Source organism: Salvelinus sp. IW2-2015, linkage group LG3 (assembly GCF_002910315.2).
Source record: "Salvelinus sp. IW2-2015 linkage group LG3, ASM291031v2, whole genome shotgun sequence".
Classification (NCBI taxonomy): Eukaryota; Metazoa; Chordata; class Actinopteri; order Salmoniformes; family Salmonidae; genus Salvelinus; species Salvelinus sp. IW2-2015.
The window spans coordinates 13948391-13970959 of record NC_036840.1 but is presented as its reverse complement, the minus strand read 5'-3'; the positions used below and the strand labels follow the sequence as shown (position 1 = coordinate 13970959).

General features: G+C 42.3%; 1 protein-coding gene across 2 annotated transcripts in view; it reads right to left on the bottom strand.

Moving 5' to 3' along the window:
• LOC111951281 (TBC1 domain family member 22B) overlaps positions 1-22569 on the bottom strand; it is a 205656-nt gene that overhangs the window by 61638 nt on the left and 121449 nt on the right. For both annotated transcript variants that reach the window (XM_023969344.2, XM_023969338.2), the window contains exon 11: positions 15715-15790. In XM_023969344.2, the coding sequence (XP_023825112.1) occupies positions 15715-15790 (76 nt within the window). The remainder of the gene's footprint in view (positions 1-15714; positions 15791-22569) is intronic.

Below are 22569 nucleotides of genomic sequence, written 5' to 3'. Positions count from 1 at the left end.
TGTTTTACTTGTCCGAAAGCTGAAGTCACAAAATAAAACGTCTAACACCATCAGCCAAAAGTGTGACTGAAAATGAGTGAAGTACATAGGATGAAATGGGAAAAAAATGCTGCGCTTGCCCATAGACCACGTGTCAAACTCGTACCACGGAAGGCCGAGTGTCTGCGGGTTTTCGCTCCTCCCTTGTGCTTGATTGATGAATTAAGGTCACTGATTAGTAAGGAACTCCCCTACCTGGTTGTCTAGGTCTCAATTGAAAGGAAAAAACTATAACCAGCAGACAATAGGCCCTCCGTGGAATGTTTGACACCCCTGCCATCCCCCTAGCGGCCATCCAAAATAACGTACAAACTCATTTATTACATTTTTTTAAGAAAAAAGACTGCTACGCATTTGACGGCATGCTATTGGAAGGACGAGAAGAATCATGACATTGACAAAATACATTTAGCTGAGCCAAATCTTTTCGAACAGCTTATTTCACTCTGGTGGAGCTGTGACACGAACGAGATGTGATGTGTAGTAGCCTAGGCCTATCTGGCTATCTTTGTCTGCCAAAGTGTGCAGATGGAGCGAGTGACACAGTCAACGAGCCTCGCTAGCAGTGCATCTTAAGCTGGGCTGTAAATCATCATGGGCTGCAGAGCAACTGGAAAATTATAAACTGATTTGCATTTTATCCTCATCCTCTTCTCTTATTAGGCCAAAGCTACTATATGCATTGTAAGTAGGTTGCACATTGCTAGAATAATATGGAAATAGGCATAGGCCAACTACTCATTTCATTTCATAAGCATTCCTCAGCTGAAGCCTAAGTTTTTGACCCCTCATTGGATTTTTCAAACTTGGTATTGTTTGCTCAACTTCACTTCTTGTGAACTAAAATATTTGTAAATCAAAATAAATCTGTGAATGAGAAAAGCATAGACTCTGACTTCCATAATTCATCTGATTTAAAAGCTGCAACTTTAGGACATTAAACACTCAAATATTTTGGAAAATACTCTTCATAACTTTAATTTGTCTTAATGCTTTTATGATACTTTATTTGGTTTATAAGGCTTTTGGTTGTTTGGTTCACAATGGCAAGGAAGGATTTTTTTGGGGCGTCGTATGCATAATTTCTGTCTTATAATGCTTTGCTCAACTATTGTTTCTTCTCTCTCTCTCTCATTATTACCATAAGCCTCCCATGTTCTGGGGTTATTCAAAAACAATAAAACTTCCTGAGATAGTCCAGAACTCTGTTACATTCATTCATTGCACCTTGATCATGAAAAAGCATGGCAGGAGAAATCTAGGATGAATTCAATTGAAAGAGTGGATTAATAGGCCAAGTCATATTCATATCAAAACTACATTTTCTGACCGGATATTTTGTGGTGCTTTGGTGAGGCTCTTAGCTCTGTCTACATTGTTCTCTTGCTTTGTATAAATATAACTTATTTATAGAAATTTGTTATAGCAAATAGGAATATAGGCAATTTACTCAGAATGTAAACCATGCACTGCCCTGCTGTGCGCTGCGGCACTGCCTGATCCAATTCTGATCGGAGTAATTGTTTGATAGTGATTTTCTACTGAAATCTATATTCTGGTAATCCAACAATATTTATTTTACTTACCCCATACAAGCCTTAATGTAGAGCCCTGAAAATATTATATTAATTAATTGTCAACTTGTGTATTCTAAGTGCTCACCAGTCTGGTTTCATGCCGGTTTATAGCTCCATCTCTAATGCAACCTTGGTGTTAAACGATGTGGTAAAGGGTATGGATAAGAGAATACTGTTGAACACTCTTTATTGATTCAAAGATTGTCTCCAGTCGGCGTCATGTAATTGGTTAAAAAATTACTAGAAAGACACGACACAGGGCCTCCCGGSTGGCGCAGTGGTCTAAGGCACTGCATCGCAGTGCTAGCTGTGCCACCAGAGACTCTCGGTTCGAGCCCAGGCTCTGTCGCAGCCGGCCGTGACCGGGAGGCCCACGGGGCGGCGCACAATTGGCCTAGCGTCGTCCGGGTTAGGGAGGGTTTGGCCGGCAGGGATATCCTTGTCTCATCGCGCACTAGCGTGCAGTGCACGCTGACCAGGTTGCTAGGTGTACGGTGTTTCCTCCGACACATTGGTGCGGCTGGCTTCCGGGTTGGACGCCCGCTGTGTTAAGAAGCAGTGCGGCTTGGTTAGGTTGTGTTTCGGAGGACGCATGGCTCTCGACCTTCGTCTCTCCCGAGTCCGTGCGGAAGTTGTAGCGATGAGACAAGACAGTAACTACCAACAATTGGATACTACGAAATTGGGGAGAAAAGAAAAAAAGACACGACACGATGTGTKTTTTCTGATGGTGTTAAGTCAGCTATTATTGACATTACGAAAGGTGTCCCACAGGGATCTACAATAGGTCCTGTACTTTTTACTGTCCATATAAACAATGTTGTTCCATCTACAAAAAAAAATTACATACAGGATTATCATAATGCACTACGCTTTATTAGAGGCGATGGGTCCGGTACACATCCCTGCATTCTGTATGAGAAAGTAGGCTGGCCCTCTATAAAGTCTCGTTGATCGATGCCTTGCACTCTTTTTGTTTATAAAGCCTTTCTACATAAACKTACGTACCTTACATGGTTCACTTAAACGTACAAGATACCAGACTCTTTGCAGTATTTTGTTTTATTATGTGTTACTTCTTACATTATTAGCCCAGAAAATGTTTTGTGTTATTATATACAGCCAGGAAGAACTATTGGATATCAGAGCGGCGGAAACTGACCACTACCAGCATTTTGACCAGGAATACGACTTTCCCGAATCGGATCCTTTGTTCATACCCCCCAGGGAAATTGAGGAGAATTGTCTTTGGTTATAGTCACAGTCGTGTATATCCACCCTCAAGCCGATACCACGACGACCCGCAAAGAACTTCACTGGACTTTATGCAAACTGGAAACCACATATCCTGAGGCCGCATGTATTGTAGCTGGGGATTTTAACAAAGCAAATTTGAGGAAAAGAATGCTGAAATTTTATCAACACATAGACTCGTGCTGCTAAAACAATCGACCACTGCTACATCAACTTCCGGGATGCCTTACAAGGCCCTCCCCCGCCCTCCTTTAGGAAAATCTGATCAGGACTACATTTTGCTCCTCCCTTCTTATAGGCAGAAACTCAAACAGGAAGTACCCATGCTAAGGACTAGTCAACGCTGGTCTGACTAATCGGAATCCACTCTTCAAGATTGTTTTGATCACATGGAAAGGGATATGTTCTGGGTAGCCTCCGAGAATAATATTGATGTATATACTGATACGGTGACTGAGTTAATCATGAAGTGTATAGGAGATGTTGTACCCACAGTGACTATTAAAACCTACCCAGAAACCGTGGATATATGGCAGCATTCCCTCAAAACTGAAAGCGTAAACCATCACATTTCACCATGGCAAGGTGACTGGGAATATGTCCGAATACAAACAGTGTAGTTATTCCCTCTGTAAGGCAATGAAACAGGCAAAATGTCAGAATAGAGCTAAACTGGAGTCGCAATTCAACGGCTCAACCACAAGACGAATGTGGTAGGATCTACAGACAATCACGTACTACAAATGGAAAACCAGCCACGTCGCGGGCACCGAGATCTTGCTTCCTGACAAGCTAAACACCTTCTTCGCCCGCTTTGAGGATAACACAGTTCCACCGACGCGGTCCGCTACCAAGGACTGTGGGCTCTCCTTCTCCGTGGCCGACATGAGTAAGACATTTAAACGTGTTAACTTCTTTGGGACTGGGGGGCAGTATTGAGTAGCTTTGATGAATAAGGTGCCCAGAGTAAACTGTCTGCAACTCAGGCCCAAAAGCTAGATTATGCATATAATTAGTAGATTTGGATAGAAAACACTCTGAAGTTTCTAAAACTGTTTGAATGATGTCTGTGAGTATAACATAACTCATATGGCAGGCAAAAACCTGAGAAAAAAAGGTTTGTAGTTTTTCAAGTGATTGCCTATCCAATATACAGTGTCTATGGGGTCATATTGCACTTCCTAAGGCTTCTACTAGATGTCAACAGTCTTTAGAACATTGTTTCAGGCTTCTACTATGAAGGGGGAGCGAATAAGAGCTGTTTGAATCAGGGGTCTGGCAGAATGCCATGAGCTAAGTGAGCGCGAGCTGCGTTCCCTTTCATTTCTAAAGACAAAGGAATTGTACGGTTGGAATATTATTGAAGATTTATGATAAAAACATCGTAAAGATTGATTCTATACATCGTTTGACATGTTTCTACGAACGTTAATGGAACCTTTTTTACTTTTCGTCTGGACTTAGTGCCCGCGCATTGTGCATTTGGATTACTGGACTAAACGTGCGAACAAAAAGGAGGTATGGACATAAATGATGGACTTTATCAAACAAAACAAACATTTATTGTGGAACTGGGATTCCTGGGAGTGAATTCCGATGAAGATCATCAAAGGTAAGTGAATATTTATAACACTATTTCTGAGTTTTGTGACACCTYTCCTTGGTTGGAAAATGGTTGTATGGTTTTCTGTGGCTAGGCGCTGACCTAACATAATTGCATGGTGTGCTTTTACCGTAAAACTTTTTTGAAATCTGACACAGCCGATGCATTAAGGAGAAATGTATCTTTAATTATATGTTTAACACTTGTATATTTTATCAATGTTTATGATGAGTATTTCTGTAATTTGATGTGGCTCTCAGCACTTACACCGGATGTTTGTTTGAGACAATGCATTTCTGAACATAACGCACCAATTTCAAATGAGGTTTTTGGACATAAAGATTAACTTTATCGAACAAAACCCACATTTATTGTCTAACATGGAGTCCTGGGAGTGCCATCCGGTGAAGATCATCAAAGGTTAGTGATTAATTTTAATGCTATTTCTGTCTTTTGTGACACCTCTCCTTCTTTGGAAAATGGCTGTATGGTTTTCTGTGGCTAGGCGCCGACCTAACATAATCGCAAGGTGTGCTTTCGCCGTAAAGCCTTTTGAAATCAGACACTGTGGCTGGATTAACAAGAAGTTTAACTTTAAAATGGTGTATAATACTTGTATGTTTGTGGAATTTTAATTATGAGATTTCTGTTGTTTTGAATTTGGCGCCCTGCAATTTCACTGGCTGGGATGCTAGCGTCCCACATATCCCAGAGAAGTTAACCCTCGCAAGGCTGCCGGCCCAGACGGCATCCCTAGCCTCAGAGCATGCGCAGACCAGCTGGCTGGAGTGTTAAATGACATACTCAATCTCTCCCTATCACAGTCTACTGTCCTCACATGATTCAAGATGTGCACCATTGTTCCTGTACCCAAGAAAGCAAAGGTAACTAACTTCTGTCATCATGAAGTGCATTGAGAGACTAGTCAAGGACCATATCAAATCTACCTTACCTGACACCCTAGACCTACATCAATTTACTTACCGCCCCAAAAAGATCCATAGACGATGCAATCACCATCGCACTGCACACTGCCCTATCCCATCTGGACAAGATGAATACCTATGATTGAATGCTGTTCATTGACTATAGCTCAGCATTCAACACCATAGTACCCTCAGAGCTCATCATTAAGATTTGAGGCCCTGGGTCTGAACCCCACCCTGTGCAACTGAGTCCTGGACTTCCTGACGGGCCACCCCCAGGTGGTGAAGGTAGGAAAAAACACCTCCACTTTGCTGATACTCAACACTGGGTCCCCACAAGGATGTGTGCTCAGCCCCCTCCTGTACTCCCTGTTCACCCATGACTGCATGGCCTCGCACGACGACACAACAGCTGTAGGCCTGATTACCAACAATGACAAGACAGCCTACAGGAAGGTGGTGAGGGACCTGGAGTGTAGCGCCAGGAAAAGAACCTCTCACCCAACGTCAACAAAACAAAGAAGATAATCGTGGACATCCCTCTATCCACATCGACGGGACCACAGTGGAGAAGGTGGAAAGCTTCAAGTTCCTCGGCGTACACATCACTGACAAACTAAAATGGTCCACTCACACAGATAAAGTAGTGAAGAAGGCGCAACATTGCCTCTTCAACCTCAGCAGGCTGAAGAAATTTGGCTTGGCAGCTACAACCCTCACAAACTTTTACAGATGCAAAATTGAGATCATCCTGTTGGCCTGTATCACCGCCTGGTACGGCAACTGCACCGCCCGCAACCACAGGGCTCTCCAGAAGATGGAGCGGTCTGCCCAACACATCACCGGGGGCAAACTACCTACCCTCCAGGATGCCTACAGCACCCGATGTCACAGGAAGTCCAAAAAGATCATCAAGGACAACAACCACCYGAGCCACTGCCTGTTCACCCCGCTATCATCCAGAAGGCGAGGTCAGAACCGACAGACTGAAAAGCAGCTTCTATCTCAAGGCCATCAGACTGTTAAATTCTGTTAAATAGACATCACTAGCACATTAGAGGCTGCTGCCCTGTTTACATAGACTTTGAATCACTGGCCACTTTAATAATGGAATACTAGTCACTTTAATAATGTTTACATATTTTGCATTACTCATCTCATGTGTATATACTGTGGTCTATCCTATTCTACTATATCTAAGTCTATGCCGCTCTGACATTGCTCGCCATATATTTATTTACTCTTAATTCCATTCCTTTACTCTAGATTTGTGTGTATTGTTGTTAAATTGTTAGATATTACTGCACTGTTACAGCTAGATACACAAGCATTTCGCTACACCCGCAATAACATCTGATAAACACATGTATGTGACAAATACAATTTGATCTGCTTTTAGGGTTTTTTGCAGCTTCCTTGTCCAAGGTTCTCAAAAAGGTTATGAATTGATGCCTCTAGGGCAATTCAAAAGGCTGATTGTTTTCTATGATTGTGTCTTGATTTTAGTGTATTGATGTGAATATTGAAGTGCATTATTAATGTGTAAAGTGTGTTTATGCAGGGCTCATCTGAGAAATACACATTGGTCTCAGCATGACTGCCTGTTGAAAGAAGGGGGGGAAAATGCTTTTGAARTATTAAAAAAATTGTATGAATACTATGTATTTGAGTATTTTAAAATATATGCCAATACTTTCCATTCCCATATCAACAAATATCAAAATACTTATTTCCAAATGTCTTTAAAAGTAATTAAAATACCCTAAATAGTATTTGAACCCAGGACTCACACGAGCACAAACGAACACACGCGCAAAGTATTTAACCACAGCCAATTAACACATTGTATTTGTCACATGTGCCGAATACAACAGGTGTAGACCTTACAGTGAAATGCTTACTTACAAGCCCTTAACCAACAATGCAGTTTTAAGAAAAATACCTAAAGAAAAATAAGAAACAAAAGTAACAAATAATTAATGAGCAGCAGTAAAATAACAATATCGAGGCTATATACAGGGGGTACCGGTACAAAGTCAATGTGCGGGGGCACCGGTTAGTCCAGGTAATTTATGTAATATATACATGTAGGTGGGGGGGGTGCAATGCAAATAGACTGGGTAGCCATTTGATTAGATGTTCAGGAGTCTTACGGCTTGGGGTAGAAGCTTTTTAGAAGCCTCTTGGACCTAGACTTGGCGATCCGGTATCGCTTGCCGTGCGGTAGCAGAGAGAACAGTCCATGACTAGGGTGGCTGGAGTCTGAACATTTTTAGGGCCTTCCTCTGACACCGCCTGGTATAGAGGTCCTGGATGGCAGGAAGCTTGGCCCCAGTGATGTACTGGGCCATACGCACTCCTCCCTGTAGTGCCTTGCGGTCGAAGGCCGAGCAGTTGCCATACCAGGCAGTGATGCAACCAGTCAGGATGCTGTCGATGGTGCAGCTGTAGAACCTTTTGGGGATCTGAGGACCCATGACAAATCTTTTCAGTCTCCTGAGTGGGAATAGGTTTGGTCGTGCCCTCTTCACGACTGTCTTGGTGTGCTTGRACCATGTTAGTTTGTTGGTAATGTGGACACTAAGGAACTTGAAGATCTCAACCTGCTCCACTACAGCCCTGTTGATGAGAATGGGGGCGTGCTTGGTCCTCCTTTTCCTGTCGTCCACAATCATCTCCCTAGTCTTGATCACGTTGAGGGAGAGGTTGTTGTCCTGGCACCACACGGCCAGGTCTCTGACCACCTCCCTCGTCATTGTTGGTGATCAGGACTACCACTGTTGTATTAACGGCAAACTTCATGATGGTGTTGGAGTCGTGCCTGGCCGTGCAGTCATGAGCGAACAGGGAGTACAGGATTGGACTGAGCACGCACCCGATGGGCCAACGTGTTGAGGATCAGAGTGGCGGATGCGTTGATACCTACCCTTACCACCTGGGGGGCAGCCCGTCAGGAAGTCCAGGATCCAGTTGCAGAGGGAGGTGTTTAGTCCCAGGGTCCTTAGCTTAGTGATGAGCTTTGAGGGCACTATGGTGTTGAACGCTGAGCTGTAGACAATGAATAGCATTCTCACAAATGTGTTCATTTTGTCCAGGTGTGAAAGGGCAGTGTGGAGTGCAATAGAGATTGCATCATCTGTGGATCTGTTGGGGCGGTATGCAAATTGGAGTGGGTCTAGGGTTTCTGGGATAATGGTGTTGATGTGAGCCATGACCAGCCTTTCAAAGCACTTCATGGCTACAGACATGAGTGCTATGGGTCGGTAGTCATTTAGGCAGGGATGAGAGAGCCAAGCCTATGGTTTCGTAGATTCAACCCCGCAACACACACACACACCAATTGATTAATGGACTGCTGAATGTATATTTTTTTCCTCTTGCTTTGTTTGCTCTTTTCAGTATTATGTCTATCTCTGATAAGCTACCCAGGAAAGGGCTGAAAATAGCCCATATTAATATATGCAGCCTTAGAAATAAGGTTCATGAAATCAATAACTTGCTAACATAAGATAACATTCATATATTAGCCATTTCTGAGACTCACTTAGATAACTCATTTGATGATACAGCAGTAGCAATACAAGGCTATACCATCTATAGAAGATGCTTATGGGGGAGGTGTTGCTGTATATATTCAGAGCCATATCCCTGTCATGCTTAGAGAAGATCTTATGTCAAGTGTTGTTGAAGTGTTGTGGTTGCAGGTTCACTTGACACATCTGAAGCCTTTTCTTTTGGGGTGTTGCTATAGGCCATCAAGTGCTAACAGTCAGTATCTAAATAATATGTGTGAAATGCTTGCTAGTGTATGTGATGYAAACAGAGAGATCTACTTTCTGGGGACCTGAATATTGACTGGGTTTCATCAAGCCGTCCGATCAAGAGGAAGCTTCTTACTGTAACCAGTGCCTGTAATCCGGTTCAGGTTATTAATCAACCTAGCAGGGTGTTACCAAACACTACAGGAACAAGATCATCCACATGTATCGATCACATTTTTACTAATACTGTAGAACTTTGATCTAAAGCTGTATCCGTATCCATTGGATGTAGTGATCACAACATAGTGGCTATATCCAGGAAAGCCAAAGTTTTAACAGCTAGGCCTAAAATTGTATATAAGAGATCATACTTCTTTTTTTTGCTGCGACTCATATGTGGATGATGTTAAAACTATCAGTTGGTCTGATGTGATTAATGAGGAGCATCCAGCCGCTGCACTTGATTAATTTATTAAATTGTTTCTTCCAATTATTGATAAACTGTTAAGAAACTGACTGTTAGAACTGTTAAGGCTCCATAGCTTGAGGAATTGAAAAACTGCATGGTTGAAAGAGATGGGGCAAAAGGAGTGGCTAATAAGTCTGGCTGCACATCTGACTGGCTTACTTACTGCAAATTGAGAAATATGTGACTAAACTCAACAAAAAGAAGAAGAAACTGTATTATGAAGCCAAGATCAATGATACAAAGAATGATGGAGAAAAAACTTTGGAGTACCTTAAATGAAATTGTGGGCAGAAAGACGAATTCAACTCCATCTTTCATCGAAAGCTTATTCATCACAAAACCATTTGATGTTGCAAATTATTTTAATGATTATTTCATTGGCAAAGTGGGCAAACTTAGGCAGGAAATGCCAACATGAACAGTGAGCAATTGTATTCATGCATAAAAAAACAAATAATGAAAGAAAAGCAATGCAAGTTTGAATTTTGTAAAGTTAGTGTGGGAGAGGTGGGAAAATGACTTATCGATCAATGATGACAAACCTCCTGGCATTGACWACTTAGATGGMAAGCTACTGAGGATGGTAGCTGACTCTTTTGCCACTCCTATCTGTCATATTTTTAATCTGAGCCTAGAGGAAAGTCTTTGTCCTCAGGCCTGGAGGGAAGCCAAATTTCACTACTCAAGAGTGGTAAAGCGGCCTTTACTGGTTCTAACAGCAGACCTATAAGCTTGCTGCCAGCTCTTTGCAAAATTTTGGAAAAATAGTGTTTGACCAAATACAATGCTATTTCTCTGTAAACAAATTAACAACAGACTTTCAACAGAGAAGGGTACTCAACATGTACTGCACTGACACAAATGACCGATGATTGGTTTAAAGAAATTGATAAGAAGATTGTGGGAGCTGTTAGTGCAGCCTTTGACATTATTGATCATAGCCGGTTATTGAAAAAATGTATGTGTTATGGCTTTTCAACCTCTGCCATATCGTGGATTCAGAGCTATTTATCTACTAGAACTCGAAGGGTTTTCTTTAAATAAAGCTTTTCTAATGTCAAACATGTAAAGTGTGGTGTACCGTAGGGCAGCTCTCTAGGCCCTCTACTCTTTTCTATTTTTACCAATGACCTGCCACTGGCATTAAACAGAGCATGTGGGTCCATGTATGCTGATGATTCAACCATATACGCATCAGCAACCACAGCTAATGAAGTCACTGAAACCCTTAACAAAGAGTTGCAGTATGTTTTGGAATGGGTGGCCAGTAATAAACTGGTCCTGAACATCTCTAAAACTAAGAGCATTGTATTTGGTAGAAATCATTCCTTAAGTTCTAGACCTCAGCTGAATCTGGTGATGAATGGTGTGGCTGTTGAACAAGTCGAGGAGACTAAATTACTTGGCATTACTTTAGATTGTAAACTGTCATGGTCAAAACATATAGATTCAATGGTTGTAAAGATGGGGAGAGGTCTGGCCGTAATAAGGAGATGCTCTGCTTTTTTGACACCACACTCCAAAAAGCAAGTTCTGCAGGCTCTAGTTTTGTCTAATCTTGATTATTGTCCAGTCGTGTGGTCCAGTGCTGCAAGGAAAGACCTAGTTAAGCTGCAGCTGGCCCAGAACAGAGCAACGCATTCTGCTCTTCATTGTAATCAGAGGGCTGATATAAATACTGTGCATGCCAGTCTCTCTTGGCTAAGAGATGAGGAGAGACTGACTGCATCACTTCTTTTTATAAGAAAAATTAATGTGTTGAAAATCCCAAATTGTTTGCATAGTCAACTTACACACAGCTCTGAGACACACACTTATCCCACCAGACATGCCACCAGTGTCTTTTCACAGTCCCCAAATCCAGAACAAATTCAAGAAAGCGTACACTATTATATAGAGCCCGTATTGCATGGAACTTCCTTTCATCTCATATTGCTCAAATAAACAGCAAACCTGGTTTAAAAAAACAGACAAAGCAACACCTCACGACACAACGCCTCTCCCCTATTTGACCAAGACAGTTTGTGTGTATGCATTGATATGTAGGCTACGTGTGCCTTTAAAATAAATGTATGTAGTTCTGTTCTTGAGCTGTTCTTGTCTATTGATGTTCTGTATTATGTCATTCTGTATTATGTTTTATGTGAACCCCAGCAAGAGTAGCTTCTGCAACAGCTAATGGGGATCCTAATAAAATACCAAATACCTTAGTGTTCTTGGGCACAGGGTCTATGCTGGTCTGCTTGAAACATGTTATTACAGAGAGCGTGATCACACAGTCGTCCRGAACAGCTGATGCTCCAATGCATGTTTCAGTGTTAATTGCCTCAAAGTGAGTATAGAAGTAATTTAGCTCGTCTGGTAGGCTCGTGTCACTGGGCAGCTCTCAGCTGTGCTTCCCTTTGTAGTCTGTAATAGTTTGCAAGCCCTGCCACATCCAACGAGCGTCGGAGTCGGTGTAGTACGATTTGATCTTAGTCCTGTATTGACGGCGTGCCTGTTTGATTGTTCGTTGGAGGGAATAGCAGGATTTCTTATAAGCTTCCGCTTTGCTCTACCCTTTAGCTCAGCGCGGATGTTGCCTGTAATCCATKGCTTCTGGTTGGGGTATGTACGTACAGTCCCTGTGGGGATGATGTCATCGATGCACTTATTGATGAAGCCAGTGACTGTTGTGGTGTACTCCTCAACGCCATCGGAAGAATCCCGGAACATATTCCAGTCTGTGCTAGCAAAACTGTCCTGTAGCTAGCATCTGCTTCATGACCACGTTTTTGTTGACCGAGTCACTGGTGCTTCCTGCTTTAATTTTTGCTTATAAGCAGGAATCAGGAGAATATAATTATGGTCAGATTTGCCAAATGGAGGGAGAGGGAGAGCTTTGTACGCGTCTCTGTGTGTGGAGTAAAGGTGGTCTTGAGTTTTTTCCCCCTCTGGTTGCACATTTAACATGCTGGTAGAAATGAGGTAAAACGGATTTAAGTTTCCCTGCATTAAAGTGGATGAGCGTTTTCTTGTTTGCTTATGGCGGTATACAGCTCGTTGAGTGTGGTCTTAGTGCCAGCATCGGTCTGTGGTGGTATGTAGACAGCTACAAAAAATAGAGGATGAAAACTCTCTAGGTAGCTAGTGTGGTCTACAGCTTATCATGAGATACTCTACCTCAGGCGAGCAAAACCTTGAGACTTCCTTAGATATCGTGCACAGCTGTTGATTACAAATATACATAGACCGCCACCCCTTGTCTTACCAGAGGCCGCTGTTTCATCCTGCCGATACAGTGTATAACACGCTAGCTGTATGTTATTAATGTCATCATTCAGCCATGACTCKGTGAAACATAAGATATTACAGTTTTTAACCTGTTTGGGATAGGGGGCAGCATTTTCACTTTTGCATGAAATGCGTGCCCGGAGTAAACTGCCTGCTACTCTGTCCCAGATGCTAATATATGCATAGTATTATTACTATTGGATATAAAACACTCTGAAGTTTCTAAAACTGTTTGAATGATGTCTGTGAGATAACAGAACTCATATGGTAGGCAAAAACCTGAGAAAAATCAAACCAGGAAGTGGGAAATCTGAGGTTTGTTGTTTTTCAAAGCTTGGCCTACCGAATACACAGTGTCTATGGGGTTAAGTTGCACTTCCTAAGGCTTCCACTAGATGTCAACCGTCTTTAGAAACTTGTTTTAGGCTTCTGCTATAAAGGAGGGGCTCATGAGACCTGTTTGAGTCAGTGGTCTGGCAGAGTGTCTCAGGCTCGTGACGCGCGCTCCCGACAGAGTTAGCTCTCGTTGCTTTTCTAAAGACAATGGAATTCTCCGGTTGGAACATTATTGATGATTTATGTTAAAAACATCCTAAAGATTGATTCCATACATCGTTTGATATGTTTCTACGACCTGTAACGGAGCTTTTTGAGTTTTTGTCTGGACCTAGTGCTCATGAAGATGGATTACTGGGCTGAACACGCTAACAACTAGTGGCTATTTGGACATCAATTATGTCTTTATGGAACAAATCAGTCAKTTATTGTCGAGGTGGGATTCCTGGGAGTGCATTCTGATGAAGATCATCAAAGGTAAGTGAATATTTATCATGWTTTTTCTAACTTCTGTTGACTCCAACATGGCGGAAATTTCTTTGGCTGGATTGGGCTCTGAGCGCCGTACTCAGATTATGCTTTTTCCGTAAAGTTTTTTTACGGAGAAGTCTATCTTTAATTCTGTGAATAACACTTGTATCTTTTATCGATGTTTATTATGAGTATTTGGCCAATAGTACCGATGGCAAAGGCAGATTAGCCACTCGTCGGCGGACCCTCACAAGGCACCCCGATCTCCTTCCGCGATACCTTTTCTGTCTCTTTCTCCTGTGAATGACAGGGATGAGGGCCTGTTGGGGTGTCTGGAGTAAATCTGGTCCAAAGTATTGCACTATATAGATGATAGGGTGCCATTTTAATATCAGATGAATTAACACATTGGGGATTCTTAGAAGGTAGGAGACTCATTCCCGGGAGAAAACTTTTGTCTCTAATTACAAAGTTTGCTTATAGTGTTGGTTCAAACCTATAAGGAGACTTGTGTGTGTGTGTATAAGTGTGCGCGTGCATAGGTGTGTCTTTATGGTTCAAACCTTTAAGGAGCTGTGTGTTGAGTTAATGAGCGATATGTTCAATTGTAAAAAAAAATATTGAATAATAAAAACAAACATGTTTTTGTCATTTAGCAAACGGTCTTATCCAGAGCTACTTACAGGATCAATTAGGGTTAAGTGCCTTGCTCAAGGGTACATCGTCGGCTCAGGGATTTGAACCAGCAACCTTTTGATTACTTGCCCAACGCTCTTAACCGCTAGGCTACCTTCTCTGTTACAAATCAACAGCTGTTAAAAAATTCACAGAAATAAATACCTGGCAAAGTATGATTTACTAATAAGTATTTACCGGTAATTTACAGTAGACATGTACTGTAGGATCAAGAAAATGGAGAAGGCAACAACACTGGAAACTCAAAATGATAAAGTAAGAGAAAAAGAACTGAAGTTCTCAAGGAGGACTGGTAAAGTTCAATATCTATTTAAGAACAGTCTCTTACTCCAGAGAGGGTAAATCTAACCTGCGACCTAAAGACATTTATCTAGTCCAAAAAGACCAACTCAATTTCCCTCCCTGCATAAATTTGGTTGTTAAATATAGCCAAGTCCAAACTGAGCAGAGACGTCAGAAAGAAAGAAAAAATAAGACCATTTTGGAATACAAATGCCTGGGTCTGGGGCTAGGGTATACAGATGGGGCATGGTGCTGGGCTGGATCTGGCAATAGGGTATAGCGCTAGGTCTGGTGTTGAATCTGGGTCTAGAACTGGGCTGACTGTGTGCAGTGCAGGGCTCGGATTCTGTCCCTGTTCTGTAAGAAGATGTCCACTGAATCCTGATTACACCTCTCTAATTTATAAGAAAATATAGGAGTATAGGACTAGATCTGAGTCTGGTCCTGGTCTGGCTTTGTGCTGTGCAGGGACCGGTCTCCCTCCACCCTGGCCTTATCCTGCTCTGTGAGGAGATGGCGGGAGGAGAGGATGGCCAGTGAATTCTGATTACACCTCAGTAATTTAAAGTAATGAGAGGATCTCATGCTCTGGTGGCTCCTGCTTCCCCCCGGCGGACCAGACGCCAGCCAGCTACCACTCTGTTAAAAGCCACACTGACCCGCCGCTGATTGGGGATGACACACAGCAGTCAGGGTCTGTGTGTGTGATCACTCTGACAGAAGGACAGACTAATCATAATTCTGACAGACAGGAAGAGAGATATGGTCAGACAGACAAAGAGAGAGAGATATGATGCAGGGGTGTGCTCAGAGACAGGATTTCCCTTCCGGAAACCACACAGATCGAAAGAGGGAGATAGAAAGTGGGAGAGGACAAGCCAAGGGGAGGGAGGGGTGAGGAAGATGGAGAGGAAGAGGGAAAGGACCACAGGAGAGTAGAGGGTAGAGGACCACAGGAGAGGACTGGAGAAAGAGAGAAAGGGAGAGTGGAGAGGACAGGAGAGAGAAAGGGAGAGAAAGCACTCACCATCGATCCTGCTGACCAACTTCTCCAGAGCCTTGACATTCCTTTGAATCCCCGGCTGGGCAAATGTGTAGTTGTCCTTGATTGGAGAGAGAGAGAAAGAGAGAGAAAGAGAAAGAGAAAGAGAAAGAGAGAGAGAGAGAGAGAGAGAGAGAGAGAGAGAGAGAGAGAGAGAGAGAGAGAGAGAAGAGNAGAGAGAGAGAGAGAGAGAGAGAGAGAGAGAGAGAGAGAGAGAGAGAGAGAAGAGCGAGTGTGAGAGACAGAGAGCAGAGAGTGTGAGAGAGAGCAGAGAGAAAGAGAGATGAATTTCACAGCAAGGAGAGGCCTGACTTACTAGGGGTGATGGCTGCACTATTATTGATTTGACTTAAAAACAGAGACAAGACTGTTGTACCAAACTGTACTTCAATAAAGAAAAAGAGGATGTGTGTGAGGAATAGTAATGATGACATATGAACAAACATCTGTGTATACTAGCTGAGGGACACTGGCACAAAGCATCCACATAGTCTCATCTCAAGGGTTAGCAGCTAGCTACCACAGCTCGTGATCACCCTGTGGCCATTTTGAAGGGAAAGGGAGGTCACACACAGACAGAGAGACAGAGAGAGCTAGAACAGGAGAAGGAGAGAGAGAGAGATGGAGAGGGAGAAAACAGGAGAGATCAGGAGGTGAGCTGTCCTCTCAACCACTAAACACATGCTGACAGGAGATTAAATGCAACATTTACAGTCTAAATGCAAATATCAGACAGCAGGGCTTGAAGGGGGGCTGAACTCACTGATTTGGCATCTGTTTTTCTCCTCCTCATTACTACATTTGACTGTTTTGAGACTAGCATGTATGTTTATAACTATGTTGTGACGTGACAATCATTAACGTGATGACTGTTATTTACCTTATCAACCAACTATGTTTAAGTGTTATTCGATTAAATGAATCGTGTAACAATTAACTCATTGGGAATTTGGGGCACCACGGAAGAAGTTGTTAAATGAGTTACCATCTCCCGAATTAAACTCGAAAGATATGTAGATATCTTACATCAATAACAGTAAATTATCACCTCAATCTCATTCTGAACGTGGCATAATCCTTGGATCCGCAAGAACCCTAGCCCTTCTGAATATTCAGTACTACACAAATTGATTTAATTAATTATTTACTAACAAAATAATAACGAAGAATACACAAACACACTTACATGAGATAAAAGTTCCTAGTGGATTAACAAGATATGATGGCTTGTTACACATGGAGAGGGAGGGGTAGGTAAAGTTCCCTCCTACTTAAATGGAACTTACGCTCAAAGGAATAATAATACTTTGCACATGAACCACCGCTCTTTAAATATATATACCAGCGTTCAAAAGTTCCGGGTCACTAAGAAATGTCCTTGTTTTTAAAAGAAAATAGAATTTTTTGTCAATTGGAATAACATAAAATTGATCAGAAATACAGTGGAGACAGTCATTTACAACATTACATTAACATTTAACATTTAAGTCATTTAGCAGACGCTCTTATCCAGAGCGACTTACAACATTGTAGCTGGAAATAGCATATTTTTTATGGAAAATCTACTTAAATTTGTATTTTTTATTTAACTAGGCAAGTCAGTTAAGAACAAATTCTTATTTTCAATGACGGCCTAGGAACAGCGTTGTATGAGATCTTCAGTTTCTTGGCAATTTCTCACATGGAATAGCCTTAATTTCTCAGAACAATAGACTGACGAGTTTCAGAAGAAAGTCTTTGTTTCTGGCCATTCTAAATCAAACTTTACTTGTCACATGCGCTGAATACAACAAGTGTAGACTTTACCGTGAAATGCTTACTTACAAGCCCTTAACCAACAGTGCAGTTCAAGAAGAAATTATTTACCAAGTAGACAAAAATTTAAAGTAACACAATAAGAATAATGAGGCTTTATACAGGGGGCACCGGTACCGAGTCAGTGTGCGGGGGTACAGGTTAGTCGAACCCACAAATGCTGATGCTCCAGATACTCAACTAGCCTAAAGGCCAGCAGTTTTCAGCTGTGCTAACATAATTGCAAAAGGGTTTTCTAATGATCAATTAGCCTTTTAAAATGATAAACTTGGATTAGCTAACACAGCGTGCCATTGGAACACAGGAGTGATGGTTGCTGATAATGGGCCTCTGTACGCCTATGTAGATATTCCATTTAAAAAAATCAGCCGTTTCCAGCTACAATAGTCAGCATTAACAATGTCTACACAGTATTTCTGATACATTTTATGTTATTTTAATGGACAAAAAATTTGCTTTCTTTCAAAAACAAGGACATTTCTAAGTGACCCTAAAACTTGTTAATGGTAGTGTATATTTACGTGTAGCTGTCCTTGATTGCCGTTGAACCAATTTCTCAAAAAGGGTTAGGGTGTCCTATCCCACTTCAGTGTGAGACTCGGCTGGTCTTGGAGTGTTCGTTAGCATAGATACTTCAGATGTACCAACGGTTGTCTGAGAGGGATTCTTCCTTCCCACCTCATGTCTTCAGTCAAAGTTCTAAGACCACTTTTACATGCACAGCCACAGACGGTGAATGTTTCTGGTCTTTATCTTCTTCACCCGTGTTGAGAGTTTCAAAGTTTCTAACCATTTAGTAGCGTGTAGCCCTGCTCCACGCTGTCTGGTCTTGTAGTTTTAACCATTCGTGACGTCCAGCTTACACCGTCCATCTGCTTGGTCTCAAGGTTGATTATTCAGGTTCATGCTCCCGGCCATTTTACACGTCATCAGCAACCCGGCATGTTTTGGTCTCACCATTTTCAGCCGTGTAGCCACCGCTCCACGCTTTCTGGTCTGGTAGCTTCAACCATTCGTAACATCAATCTCACCATCTGTCTACTTGGTCTAATGTAAATTTTGTTACCAAGCCTTTTATCCTCGGGTAAAATGGGGGCTTTCCATCACGCCGACACAATGTCTGTGCTCACTTGGGCATGGTTACTGACTGAGCAAAAGTTTATATGACAAACAATTCTCATTTAGAAGAGTAAAATCACATTTCTATCTTCACAAAGTATTCTCATATTTAATCATATATTTTATACAACATTTAAATGTAAACTTGATACATAGAAAGCGTACAATTTCAGAGTTACAGTTACTTTGTTATACCACCCTTAATGACATCACTAAATAATAAACAATATGGCATGATAATTCTTTAGATCCCCACCGACCATTCTTAACATTCCTATCTTTTGAAAAGTGTTCCAAAGTTCATTCTTTGGCCGTTCAAGTTTTTGGCGGCAAAGGTCTTCTGTTGACAAAGGCTTTTCTTTGGTGGATTTTTAAAATGTATTTAACCTTTATTTAACTAGGCAAGTCAGTTAAGAACAAATTCTTATTTACATTGATGGCCTACACCGGCCAAACCCGGACGACGCTAGGCCAATTGAGCTCCGCCCTATGGGTCTCCCAATCACGGCCGGTTGTGATACAGCCTGGATTCGAACCAGGGTGTCTGTCATGGCGCCTCTAGCACTGAGACGCAGTGCCTTAGACCGCTGCGCCACTCGGGAGTCTGATACTGAAAGGCAGAGAGGGAAAGTTCCCTCCTACTAAAATGTACGGCCCAGTGTTAAGGTGTCATGAACGGCACAGCCCCCCTTCCCCTCTTCTTAGGGAGAGAGGGGGTCTGGCTATCTTCAAACATTTGCCTAGCTGATGGGTCCTTTCATCCACTGTCAGGAGAGTCATGACAACTACCGATGCCACATAAGCCGCTTTTCAACCAGAGAAGTCGTTTTTTTGGTTCAGTTCCTCTTAAAGTACTGAGACCATTATACATGCAATGATGTCACCTTTAGCCACAGTATGAATAGATGACAGCTCTTGAAGAGGTAAGACCATTAGGCATCCATTGATGTCGCCTTTAGCCACAGTATGAATAGATGATACCTTTTGAGGAGCTAATGATGTCTCCTTATAGCATAGTGAAGAGGGTATCCATCTAATGGGCACATGTACGATCAACTTTATATAACAAGCTCCATTTAGAGAGTGCTTATGGGTGTGCTAATAACATAGGCGAACAGTACTTGGAAATTGAAAAGTCACTTTTGTTTGAGGTTTGTCCTAATGTACAAATTGTCATTGGAAGTGGACTTTACATAGTGGAGAAAGTCACATGTACATACAATCCCAGTTTTGATCCTAATGTACATTTAAGTAATCAAATAATGTATTATTTGATTAAGGGCTTCGGGGACGAAAAGCAACAACCTCACAACAGGCCTTGGATCAACCATGCATTTACGAAACTATAAATGATAAAATCATGGGCTCTAAGTTTAAGTTACTACAAATGTGTGTGTGTCTGCCTGCATTCTGACAGAGGGAGCATGAGACAGAAGGAGGACAGAGGGAGCGAGACAGAGGGAGCGAGACAAAGAGTGCAAGACATTTTAGACAGAGAGTGCGAGACATTTTAGAAAAAGAGCGCAAGACATTTTAGACAGAGAGCACGAGACATTTTAGACAGAGAGCACGAGACATTTTAGACAGAGAGCACGAGACATTTTAGACAGAGAGCGCGAGACATTTTAGACAGCGAGCGCAAGACATTTTTGACAGAGAGCGCGAGACATTTTTGACAGAGAGCGCGAGACATTTTTGACAGAGCGCGAGACATTTTTGACAGAGAGCGCGAGACATTTTAGACAAAGAGTGCGAGACATTTTAGACAGAGAGCGCAAGACAGAGAGCGCGAGACATTTTAGACAGAGAGCGCGAGACAAGAGAGCGCAAGACATTTTAGACAAAGAGCGTGAGACATTTTAGACGGAGAGCGCGAGACATTTTAGACGGAGAGCGCGAGACATTTTAGACGGAGAGCGCGAGACTTTTAGACAGAGAGCGCGAGACATTAACCGATAAACAATTGCTGCCCGACCTTCAGGCTCAGCTGTGCATCCTGCAGTGAGCGTTCTGGTGCCTGAGTGTTGTGGCCATGAATACAGGAGTGCCTCTGGATACAACACACTACTGACAGAGGGGGAGAGAGATGGAGAGAGGGAGAAAAAAGAGATAAAGATAAAGAGAGAGCGAGATCGAGAGAAACCTTGGCCTACCATCACCTCTCCCTTCACTGTGACATTCCAGTGCTACTGTACAGCCCGGCTATAAGAAGCTACTTCAAGAAAATAATACACTATGTAAAATGTGACAAGGATTTCACGTAGGCTGACACATATAAATTATATTTCAATGGCTGACATGGATTCAGAAGTACACAGCAGTACCGGGTCAAGGCATTTTCTTCCATCCTTGGTTTCTTCCTTCCTCGCTCCCTCCCTTGCTCCCTAGAGTTACCTCTACTCCTCATCTAACTCCATTCAGCAGGAGTCAGTCCATTTTCCTATAGTAGAGCTACAGGGCCAGACTAGACAGTAATCTCCCTAACCTAACCACATTAACAGTGAGTGTTCTGAATCCCCTAAGATCACTACAGTGAGATCCTATCTAGTTTGATGGGCTACGGTCTGACTTATTAGAGAGAGTAGGGATTGAGACTTTCTGGCCCCATCTGCACACGTGCAGTAGCCATGTCCTCAGGTCAACAGACCATAATAAGCTTAAATCGCTCTCCCTCCCTCTTTCTCTGTGCCTAAATGCAATTACCTGTTAAGGGAGTGAGCAGTAGGCCAGTTTGAAGCATGCATTAAGACTAACCCAGAGCCCACAGGCACCAATAATTACATCAGCTTTAAGATCCCCTGCTTTAATGAAGTAGCTACTGTACCGGTCTCTCTGGTCCACTCTAAGCACTGCTCCATGCAGAGAGTCGTAAATAGGGAGGGCCTAACGGACACATGCACAAACTCTGAAACAGTTGCAAATTAGAGAGACATCATAGTGTCACCAACAAAAACATAAACAATAGGTATGTAGCAAATGCACACTATGGCATTCATTTTCCACGTACTGTATATTGCACTTTTCGGTAGTGCTCAAAGCATGCTATTCCGAGGGCAGCGTTTACTTTTCAAATCAAAGCAATGAGCCCAATCAGTCCTCCATGACAACAAACTCATAAACAACAGAGTAGGCTAATAAATCGTTCGTTTTTGGGTTATGCTCAGGTAAAACAATTGGGCTAATCTATAATTCCATATTCTATAATTCCATATTCAATTAATTGTAATGACTGGAAATCTGACAGACTTTGGTTTTTAATGTAAAGATATGGCCTAATCGTATTATTATCTGCTGTATAAAGCAATAACCAACCCATAAAGTTAAATGCAAAATCTATTTATGGCCACATATGTAAACTCTAAACACTGATTTATCCTGTAACAGATGTTGATGAATTGGTAATATAATGTTTTGTCTTAAGGGGAATGTAATCTAAAAGTAACTGAAAGTAATTGAAAGTAATCAGATTACATTACTGAGTTTGGGTCGTCCAAAAGTTACCTTACTGATTACAATTGTGGACAGGTAACTAGTAGCTGTAACTAGTAACTGTAACAGGCTAAGCATGCTTAATACCTGGCCTACTGCAGAGCACTAGGGAAGTACGGAGTGAGGCCACAGTGCAAGTGTAAGGGTTATGGTACACTTAACCTGACCCATAGTACTCAGATGATACCCTGTGATCTAGACTGTCCAGCTCAGTCAGAGGTCAGTATGAAGACTGTGTGATGCTGTCTCTCATATCTGATTCTTCCCCTCCCTAGCGCTCTCTCACTTTATCTATTGCCCTCGCGCTCTGTACCGCCCTCGCGCTCTGTACCGCCCTCGCGCTCTGTACCGCCCTCGCGCTCTGTACCGCCCTCGCGCTCTGTTCTGTACGCCCTCGGCTCTGGTACGCCTTAGCGC